This window comes from Phycodurus eques, chromosome 10 (assembly GCF_024500275.1).
Source record: "Phycodurus eques isolate BA_2022a chromosome 10, UOR_Pequ_1.1, whole genome shotgun sequence".
Lineage (NCBI taxonomy): Eukaryota > Metazoa > Chordata > Actinopteri > Syngnathiformes > Syngnathidae > Phycodurus > Phycodurus eques.
In genome coordinates this window covers 28,524,973-28,536,405 of record NC_084534.1, presented here as the reverse complement: position 1 = coordinate 28,536,405, position 11,433 = coordinate 28,524,973, and the positions used below count along the sequence as shown (strand labels likewise).

The 11,433-nt window shown below is 46.1% G+C and overlaps 1 protein-coding gene across 1 annotated transcript in view; it reads left to right on the top strand.

Moving 5' to 3' along the window:
- cenpp (centromere protein P) overlaps nt 1-11,433 on the top strand; it is a 78,563-nt gene that overhangs the window by 611 nt on the left and 66,519 nt on the right. Inside the window, exons 2-6 of the mRNA XM_061687240.1 lie at nt 3-149; nt 396-550; nt 903-988; nt 3,597-3,685; nt 10,381-10,477. Of these exons, the coding sequence (XP_061543224.1) occupies nt 4-149; nt 396-550; nt 903-988; nt 3,597-3,685; nt 10,381-10,477 (573 nt within the window). The 5' untranslated portion in view covers nt 3. The remainder of the gene's footprint in view (nt 1-2; nt 150-395; nt 551-902; nt 989-3,596; nt 3,686-10,380; nt 10,478-11,433) is intronic.

Genomic DNA, 11,433 nt, shown 5'->3' with positions numbered 1-11,433 from the left:
AGAATGGAGGAAAGAATGAATGAGGAGAACGCAGAAGAGGTAATGCTGTTGGAGGACAACATCCGGCGCCTCCAGGCAGAAGTGGCGGAACTGCAGCGTCAGCGTCACAGCTTCAAGGAGGACCTCAGCCAACCAATGCGGGACGCACTGTGAGTTTTATTGCTTAGTAAAACTCTCACTTGCAACTAGAAATTAAAACCATTTGAAAATTTCATATCACTATTGTCATGACCAAAATGATCACAATTTTCGGTCTTATCATCAAAATATTACTCAAAGAAATTTACAAATACCAGGATGCAAGGTGTGTGTGTGTGTGTGTGTGTGTGTGTCGCATAAAGACGCTCCAAAGCACACTCCTCACTAGAAGTGTGACGCCCGTCTGCGTGTTACAGATCGCTGTTGTGCGGACACACGCCACAAGGGGGCGCCCATGAGGTTCTGTCCAGTCTGAGGGAGGAGGTGGAGCAGCTGAAGGAGGATCTGCGGCATCAGAGCCGCATGAACGGCATCAGTTTGAGGAGCTGCACTTCACGCACTCTTCAAAGCGGTACGTAGCAACAAAAGTATCCTTCCAAAAATCCATCTACAGCCGAGCCCTGCGCTTGTCAGCCAATGTCAGTGGTTCTCAAATAAACCACATGACTTTGCCTTGTGAAAGTCCGCTAGCTTAATGCTAACACTCAACACAAACGCAAAAGAAAGGCTATAGAAACTTGCACCGATGTCACAGTACTTATAAACCTTTATATAACTTGATGCACAGACTGTTGAATTATTTACATTCCATTTTATTATGTTATTACTTTGTTTTATGAAGTAAAATACTGTACAGTGCTATTTAAAAAAAAAAACATTTACAGTATGAGTGGCAAGTGAATTTTGTGTTTGTCTGTTTTTAGGCAGCACAAAGGCAGTGCAGATGTGCGTCTCTGGTCAGTGCTCAGAGTTGGAGTTCCAGGTGGAGTTCCAGCTCTCAGAGGTCAAGGTGAGTCATAATGATGGTTGACTTACAAGTTGTTCTCATTAAAAAAAAAAAAAAGCGTGTTCTGTCTATCAATATGTCTCACTATCATAAAATGCTTTATCTGGCATACGTGCGATGTCGTTTCGCATTTGGCAAAACAGGTTGACGCAGTTCCTTCTGGCTCGGATAAATGCCCCTCGCAACTGTCAGTCAAAAGCCACTCCTGTGACCTGGAAAAATTGGTGCTACTTTGTCAAGCGTCTTACAGTTTATCCGCTTAAAGCTTCCAGTGGCTAGAACAAATGCCAATATAGCCTACCCCACACTCACGGTCGACAACGAGGCGCTCTGAAGCGGCCATGCCAGCGGACTATCCGAAAAGAAGATGTGTTTTTGCGGTATACGCGTAGCTCGCTATCTAACTTCACGTCGAAATTGCGCCGGATAGCCGCTGATGTTAAAGAAGGCGTTGAAGATTTTAATATAGTGAGGGAGGGGCGACTCCAAAGTGCGTCACACGGCGCAGTTTTAACCATGCTCCAAAAAAATCAGGAAAACAGTTTAACGTTAGATCTCCACAATTGAGGACGACATAGTTGTCAGTCTATGCACGTTTTCAGGAATTATCTATTGAAACATGTATAATGTATTTAGAAACAAATGTCTAAGTTCACTTTACAGGGTCTTTAATTTCTAAATCAACAGGGGCGCTAGTGTGTCATCTGGCCAAGAGGGGGCGGCAGAGCTTCATTCTCATTGGTGCTGAGTGATGACTTTAGCAGCTGACCTCTGCTACTCGTTTCAACACTGTCATAAAAAGAAATATTACCGTAAAATGATATGAAAGTATCATTGAATGATCTTTTGTATATTCCAAGCTTTTCATTATTGGGATTTACAAGGAGAACAGCTGCTTCGCGCAGTCCTTCCTCTCACAGGCAGCTCGCTCCAAAGATTAATCTTGTTTTCATTACTTGGCAAGTTATCTCGCATGTAGAGACAACCATTATTCACGTTGCCACTGCTATTTTAGTATGACTTCCATTCATTTTTTTAAATTTATTTTTTGTTCTCTGCCACATGGTGATGGATCGCCAGGGTAACCTCAGTGTTTGCTCAGTAATGTAACACACCAAAATGGATGCCGAGAGGAAGGCTTCAATGTTTTCGGGGGGAAACTTTGCTGTTGTGTTCAGATAAAAACAAATTAGCTCGTTATTCATTCTTGTAGGCTACACCGGGACATCTCAAGTGGAACACCAAAGTTGGGAATTCAAACAAAACGTTCAGGAAGTTGCACATGAAATGTCAGCGTAGCTCACTGGACCGCAGTTCAGCGAGCGTCAGAAGATTATCCTGGCCTTTTTCTTGGTGTTTTTGAAACATCCATCCATCCATTTTCTGAGCCGCTTCTCCTCACCAGGGTCGCGGGCGTGCCGGAGCCTATCCCAGCTGTCATCGGGCAGGAGACTGGGTCCACCCTCAACTGGTTGCCAGCCAATCGCAGGGCACAAACAAACAACCATTCGCACTCACATTCACACCTATGGGCAATTTGGAGTTGTCAATTAACCTACCACGCATGTTTTTGGGGTGTGGGAGGAAAGCGTAGTGCCCGGAGAAAAGCCACGCAGGCACGGGGAGAACATGCATACTCCACACAGGCGGGGCCGGGATTGAACCCCGGTCCTCAGAACTGTGAGGCAGACGCTCTAACCAGTCGTCCACTGTGCCGCCTTTGAAACCTTTCTTCTTCTTATTATTTTTTTTTAAATTAATTAATTTAGATATGTTATTTTGGTGCCCCTGGCCCAATATACACAACAAGTCTGAAGGATTCATGCCTGAAATTGAACAGGAAGTCGGCCATTTCCGTTTGAAACTGCCATTTTGGGGCGGATTCTAGGATATGGCGACGACCTCATGAAAAAAGAGTTGCAAGGTCTGTTCTTTACTGCTTGCAACTTTGTTGTTGTTTTTGCACCCATTTACGGTTTACTAGGGACGGGACGATGCTCGGTTTCATTACGCTCGGCATGATACAATATGGCCTTATGGATGGCAGTTTTTCGGTCTTTGCATTGACGCTGTGTGCGTGCGTGCCTGTTGCGCGTTCACCCATTCACAAGTGCAGCTCACGGACACGGTAAAACCTCAAACACGAGCGACTTGAGCGAAAACATTTGACAAACATTTTACTGTGTGCATGCGTTGCTTGAAAAGTGTCTCGTACTTTTAAGGAAACGCGAGACCAAGCTTCTCCCGTGTTCGTCGTATTGTAATATGATGCTTGCTGGACACAATGTGCAGTGGAAGCATTTCTAGCCAAAGATTTGCCGCCCTTTTCTGTGATTGAACGTGTGTGGTTTGGTCAGTTAACGAAAACGCTCCCACCTATTTTACATGAACCGTGGGTCGGCACCCCACTCGCACTTAATTTAGCTGTTATACACGTTGTGTTTTTGTTTACATTTTTGTATGTTTTTAAATTTGTTGATGATTCTGCTGTGTTGTCACACTGAAACTAGTTATATTATTCAGCAATTCTTTCTGACAAGCTGTTTTGAAATCCCAACCAACATACAGGAACAGATATTACAGAGTGTATTTGTGTGTGTTTGTGTTGCAGAAGGGTGAGCGGCCCGAGAAGATGGTCAACAGTCTGAATGTGGTGATGGGTGCCGGCGCACTGGACAACTTCAGCAGCTTCCTCTCTGGGTGAGTGTCATGTCTACTTCCTGCTCGCCTCATTCCGACGAACCGTGAGGTCACGACGCGCTGCCTCCAGTGTTCGCGAGAGACAGGCGGGTTGGTAATGCAAGGTGTACTTCAAGGTTGCCTTTCTCCGGGCTCCCGCGAGAGCATCAGCAAGTCGTAGCAGATGTGTGAAGCTCGCCGTCCTCTCCGGTCACATCTGGACGGTGCCTGTCTGGAAAATAACTCGTGGAAAAACACTGCGGATAATAAGTGTGACACAGAGACGTTCACTCTCCACCGTCGCACCGGGCTGAATTTATTCACAAGCAGAGCGGCTGATTCGACGCCGCGTTCTCGTCTCTTTGGAAGTCCCTGAGCCAAATGAGCCGTAAACCCTGTGAACTCTCGGCCCAGAGTTGAAGAAAGTCAGATGCGGCCTGTCGTTTTTTGTTTTGTTTTGTTTTATTTTGTTTTTCCAGACTGATAGTGTGAAGCCAAGCTGCCCTGAGGCCCCACGACACATACGCCTCTTCGGACCTGAGACAAGTGGACCAAAATAATGTGCAACAAACATTTCCCCATAGTACCTGAGCAGCAGGGAGATTGGGCGACTGTTCAGTGTGGGTGTGCCGTTTTTTGATTCATGTTTGGGATGGTCATCTCGTTACATCTGCGTTGCCTGCCCTTCCTGCTGTTTATTTTTATTTTTTCAACAATTTACTGGACACAAATGCACGCTGGCCACGGTTTTCCTCCACAGTCATAACATCCTCCTCTTTCGGCCATTTTATTTATTAAGTCTTTTGGTCTGAAACCGAGAATGCATTCTGGGCCATTTTCGGTCGAACATTTGGTGCATCACTCACTGAAAGCTTGTGTTTAGCAATATGTCCACGACACTAAAAATGTACTTGAAGTGCTGTCTCCATGAGTGAAAATGCAATTTATGGCTTCACAGTCTTTGTTTGTTTTTTTCCTTCACACTCTGGTCAAGTAGGAGCTGCTTGCCTCGTTGCAAACGCCCTAGCTCCGCCCCGGTTGTCATGGCAATAAAACATTCTCTGCATTTACCCCACATTAAGGGGGACGAGTGGGGATTTTTCACTGTCAGGTTTGGGTCTTTGAAGTGTAAGAGGCAAGGAAGTGGAGGACCCAATTGCACACAAGGCTGGTGTGCCGGAATTGGGAAAAAAGGATGTATTTACGAAACCAAAAAGGCAACCAAGGATAATTGAGGCAAAAAGCTAAAGTAACAAAAGTCCAAAATCTAAACACAAAGAAACACGAAACATGACTAAGGAGACATGGCGACAGATAACAATTGAACTACGACAAATGACAATGCAGCAACAGTGACTGAAATAAAAGCAAGGAACTACAGTGGGCACAGAAAAGTATTCAGACCCCATTAAATGTTATATTGCAGCCATTTGCTAAAATCATTTAAGTTACTTTCTTTCCACATTAATGTACACACACACACACACCCCATATTGACAGGGGAAAAAAAAACGGAATTGGTGAAATATTTGCAGATTTATTAAAAAAGAAAACTGAAATATCACACAGCCATAAGTATTTAGACCCTTTGCTCAGTATTTGGTAGAAGCATCCTTTTGAGCCATGAGTCTTTCGATGAATGATGTTTTTCGCACCTGGATTTGGGGATCTTCTGCCATTCCTCCTCGCAGATCCTCTCCAGTTCTGTCAGGTTGGATGGTGAATGTTGGTGGGCAGCCATTTTCAGGTCTTTCCAGAGATGCTCAATTGGGTTTAAGTCAGAGCTTTGGCTGGGCCCTTCAAAAACAGTCACGGACTTGTTCTGAAGCCACTCCTTTGGTATTTCAGCTGTGTGCTTAGGGTCATTGTCTTTTTTGAAGGTGAACCTTCGGCCCAGTCTGAGGTTCTGAGCACTCTGGAGAAGGTTTTCGCCCAGGATATCCCTGTACTTGGCCGAATTCATCTTTTCTTCGATTGCAACCGGTCTCCCCTTCCCTGCTGATGAAAAACACCCCCACAGCATGATGCTGCCACCACCGTGCTTCACTGTTGGACAGGTGATGAGCAGTGCCTGCTTTTCTCCACACATACCGCTTAGAATTAAGGCCAACAATTTCTATCTTGGTCTCATCAGACCAGAGAATCCTTCAGGTGTTTTTTTTTTTTTAGCAAACTCCATGCGGGCTTTCATGTGTCTCGCACTGAGGAGAGGCTTCCGTCGGGTCACTCTGCCATAAAGCCCCGACTGGTGGAGGGCTGCAGTAATGGTTGACTTTCTAGAACTTTCTCCCGTCTCCCGACTGCATCTTTGGAGCTCGGCCACAGTGATCTTTGGGTTCTTCTTTACCTCTCTCACCAAGGCTCTTCTCCCCCAATTGCTCAGTTGGCCGGACGGCCAACTCTAAGAAGGGTTCTGATCGTCCCAAACGTCTTCCATTTCAGGATTATGGAGGCCATAATGTGCTCTTAGGAACCTTAAATGCAGTAAAAAAAAAAAAAGAATTGTAACCTTGGCGAGATCTGTGCCTTGCCACAATTCTGTCTCTTACCTCTTCAGGCAGTTCCTTTGACCTCATGATTGTCATTTGGTCTGACATGCACTGTAAGGTCTTATATAGACAGGGGCGTGGCTTTCCTAATCAAGTCCAATCAGTATCATCAAACACAGCTGGACTCCAATGAAGGTGTAGAACCATCTCGAGGATGATCAGAAGAAATGGACAGCACCCGAATTAAATATAGGAGTGTCACGGCAAAGGGTCTGAATACTTACGGCTGTGTGATATTTCAGTTGTTCCTTTTTAATAAAGCTGCAAAAATGTCAACAATTACATTTTTTTCTGTCAGTATTGGGTGCTCTGTGTACATTAATGAGGAAAAAATGTACTTAAATGATTTTAGCCAATGGCCGCAATATAACAAAGAGTGCAAAATTTAAGGGGGTCTGAATACTTTCCGTACCCAATGTAAATGCAAACAAATTGACGAGACAACGAGGAACACCTTGACAAGACACGAGTGGCTGGAGGTCGCTGATTGGTTGACACAAGGTTGACGAGAACAGGTGAGCACAGTAATGAGACACGAACAACATGGGACACAGGAAAACATGAAGCAAAACTAAAAATAATCTAAAACACAGACCATGACACACTCATTTCTTCATTAAAACAATTCCTTTAATTTATACACAATAATCTGATGAAACAAATTTGCCACATTTTCATTTATTTCTGAAGCTATGGGATACTTTATACCCCAAAAATTCCAGACTGGCACTCAAAATTGGTCATGTCAGAGTCTTCAGGTTTAATTTGTATTTGCAAAAGACCACTTGAAGGGGCAAATTGAACCACACGTGCACCAATCTGGCAAATTCAACTTGTGCCCGCACTGGAACATATTTACATTGACAGGCTGCATGTTTTTAACTTCTGCCGTGGTGAAGACGCAAAGTGTCAAAGCCAATTACTCATAGAGTTGGTGAGAGCGGCGTACTTAAATAAAACTCTCTCTCGCTTGCCATTTCGTTTCCATTGGCTCCGTGTGGTGGAATAACAACCCGTGGAAACTTCACCCTGCTGCCATGTTTTTTTTTTCTATGTCTTTATGTCTCAAAAGTGTTCTCTGTCAATTGACTGTCTGTTGTCGTACTAGAGCGGTTCCAACTCCCGGAGACAAATTACTTGTGCGTTTCTGACATACTTGGCAAATAAAGATGATTCTGATTTTGATCTAGCCCCCCAGGCCCCTGAAGAACCCCCCTCCCCCCGCCCAGGGCTCACCCATCCATCCATCCATCCATTTTCTACCTACTCCCTTTTTAAAAAGGGGGACCACCACCCCAGACTGCCAATCCAGAGGCACTGTCCCCGATGTCCATGCGATGTTGCGGAGGCGTGTCAACCCGGACAGCCACTCCAGAGCGTAACATGGTACACTTGGACTCGATGTCCCGGAACATGAGCAAAGTTCTGTCGGAGGTGGGAGTTGAAACTCCTTCTGACAGGGGATTCTGCCAGACGTTCCAGCAGACCCTCACTATACGTTTGGGCCTGCCACGTCGGACCGGCATCTTCCCCCACCGTCGGAGCCAACTCACCAACAGGTGGTGATCGGTTGACAGCTCCGCCCCTCTCTTCACCAGAGTGTCCGAGACATGCGGCCGCAAGTCCGATGACACGACCACAAAGTCGATCATCGAACGGCGACCTAGGGTCGGTGTCCTGGTGCCAAGTGCACGTGTGGACACCCTTATGCTTGAATATGGTGTTCGTTATGGACAATCCGTGACGAGCAAAGAAGTCCAATAACAGAACACCGTCGGTTTCTGATCGGGGGGGGGGGGGGCGTTCCTCCCAATCACGCCCTTCCAAGTCTCACTGTCATTGCCCACGTGAGCATTGAAGTCCCCCAGCAGAACGATGGAGTCCCCAACGGGACCTCTCTCCAGCACCCCCTCCAAGGACTCCAAAAAGGGTGGGTACTCTGAACTGCTGTTTGGTGCATAGGCACAAACAACAGTCAGGACCCGTCCCCCCACCTGAAGGCGGAGGGAGGCTACCCTCTCGTCCACCTTGGTGAACCCCAACGTACAGGCGCCGAGCCGGGGGGCAATAAATATACCCGCACCTGCTCGGCGCCTCTCACCGTGGGCAACTCCAGAGTGGATGAGAGTCCGACCCCTCTCGAGAGGACTGGTCCCAGAGCCCGAGCTGTGCGTGGAGGCGAGTCCGACCATATCTAGTCGGAACTTCTCGACCTCACACACCAGCTCGGGCTCCTTCCCTGCCACAGAGGTGACATTCCACGTCCCTAGAGCTAGCTTCTGTAGCCGAGTTCGGATCGCCAAGGTCCCCGCCTTCGGCCACCGACCAGCTCGCACTGCACCCGACACCTATGGTCCCTCCCACAGGTGGTGAGCTCATGGGAAGGGGGACCCACGTTTCCCTTTCGGGCTGCCATGGGTGCAGGCCCGGCCACCAGGCGCTTGCCGTCGAGCCCCATCTCCAGGGCTCACCCAAATGGTCTTAAACAAATCATTTTTATATTTCGGTACAGTGGTGATCCTCTGCATGTAAGCTGATTGTTTCTTTTGTTAACGCTCCCTGCATAATCTTTCTGTAGACCCCAACCAGGGAGCCTTAAGGTGGGAAATTTTGGAATTCAAACCAAATTTTCGGGAAAAATACGCTAGTTAAAGTACAGCAAATGTGGGATCGGGCTGCCCTGCTGCGAATAGCGTAAAAGCGTGAGTAATTGCCGCACAAGTCTGCCTCACAGTCAAAGGTTCTGGGTTCAAATATCAGACGAGAGTTTTCTTGGGTGCCCTGGCTGCCTCCCATATTCGGGCTTATTAGGGTCATTGAAGCAGGGTTTTTCCTGGCTCAAATGGAAGCAGAGGTGGTAACATTCTGGCACATTATTAGGATTTCCACATAGTTTCCACTTTCCAGGCAGGACACGCGGTGCTCCAATATTACTGGCTCCAGGACGCGTGCCGCTGCACTATGATTGGCTGTTGTATCCCGGCAGAACATGTGCTACTGCTTCCAGGCGGGAAAAGAAGTGTGTGACTTAAGTGTGGCGGCGTTAATGTTTCCCACTAACCCTAACCCACCCTAATCCTAACCTTAACCCATCCTAAACCACCTTAAGACCCAACCCTAGCCCTAAACCTAACATAACAAGTTCAAAGAAAATCCGAGCCTTCCAGTTGATTCTAACATAGCGCCGCGCCGGCTGGAATTGCAGTTAAAAACAACCCAACAAGTGCAGCGCTGCTCGGATAATAACCGTTTTCATGCTGTCAGAGCTTTTAGAGCCGCCTCCAAATTTTGTATGCAGTAAACCCTGTTGAAGACTTTAAATTGTCGACAGGGGAGAATGTGAATGGTTGTTTCACACATTTAGTCGTTTTTGAAGCACAGTTCCCAATATTGGCAGCTGTTTTGAACATTTTGACTTATCTTTCAAGAGCCACAACATTGTGTTCTGTGACAATGTAAGCCCCAAAAGAAAGGCTAGACTTTGGTCCCTTACCAAAAAACAAACAAACAAACAAGAAAGAGAGTTTTTTCTCTCTAGTCTTTCTTTCTGTCCATTCGTTAATAATGATGAGCAGCAGAGCATGGCTTTGTTTCACCAAAAACACCAAAAGCAGAAAAAATAGCTTTTTGTGAAAAGAAACGTCAAGCAGAACAGTGACTTTAACGCTAATACGTTTTGCTTTCATGATACCTTAAACTATGTGTATGCCTCAACTTGTCTGACTTCCAGCGTGTTGGCATTTCTCTCGCTTGTGATTGACATGACAAGTAGAGATTCACCCCCTAAAATTTATCTTCCACTCAGAAACCAAAACGATGCAATGACCTTCAGGGATTTGTTACTCATGACAGTGGTTTGTAATCCTGAATTTTACAGACAAGCTGGGCGAGAACCACGCCTGCCCGTTGAAAAACAAACTTGCCAAATATATTTGGCGGTGGCAGTAAACTGTTGGATACCAGTTGACGGATATACACGTCCGCGGCAGCGAATGAGTTAAATGTGCCCTGCGATTGACTGGCAACCGGTCCAGGGTTTCCTCCAAAGTCAGCTGGGATTGACTCCAACTCACATGTACAGGATAAGCGCGATAAGAAAAGGATGAATAAGTGGATAGCTAATGGACTTTTTCTATCTCATGTTGACGTGCTAAAACGCCGTTTCAGGGTGGAGGAAAGCAGGGACCTCTTGCTGTTCTTTAGGACACTCAGGACCTTCGCAGACAGGATGGATGAGCGACGCCGCACCTTCCAGCACTTTCAGGTAAGTGGCGACACCACCGCCATCGAACTCGTTCGTACTGGTCGCTAGGAAGCTTCGTCCTTACATGGTCTGCTAATGTCTGAATCTGCATGTTGGGATGTTTGTTCCTTCAGAGCTCGCTTAGGAAAAATGAGAGTCTGCAGCTGTAAATTGTTGACTCTTAATGGCTTTGACCCTCATCTATCAGCGTGGGGGTGTCCGTGCTGTCTTGTCCACCCTTTAGCGATTACACGGTCAAAGAGCCCAGCAGGAATCGTGCCTGATTGATGCACCAGATATGAGGTCATACAATGTGAAATTCCATTGACAAATTTCCCTTTCAGTCTTCTGAAATCTCTCTGTTTGAGCTGTTTAAATATTTTTATTTTATTTTCGGAGACCCGAACACAACCCCTCAAGGCTCACTTCGTAGTGCCCCATATTAAATTTTTTGGGGGGCTTAAATGGCTTTTTGGGCTTTTCTTTGTTTCTTATTCATTGAACGGACGAATATCCCTTTTGGGGGCCTCTACATGCCGAAATCTTTGCAACCGGCAAGCGTGATCTTGGATGAAAATGTTTAGATTTTAAGGGTCCCGTACATCATTGCGCAAATGAGCATTCATTGTAGTGTCCACTGCAGATGCCATACAAGAACTAAGCTTAATGTAGTAGTTTGCATACTGTTCGTCATTGTTCTGCCTCCACAGCAGTAATAAACTCAACATTTAATCAATTTGCAGAAGTAACACTGAGCCGCGGCCTCCTCTGTATACTCCAAGGGTGGAAATCTTTGCCAAGTTGGCGCACGGACGCCACATTAACTCGCATTTTCCATACTTCCCTAGTTGCTTGCGAGTTTTTTTTTTTTTTTTCCCTTGTTTTATTTTGCTTCCCTTGCATTTTTTGTTATGTTGGCAAATGTGATTGTTATTAGGAGCAACTAGTAATGACACACAGACGCTGGAGTGTTGCGA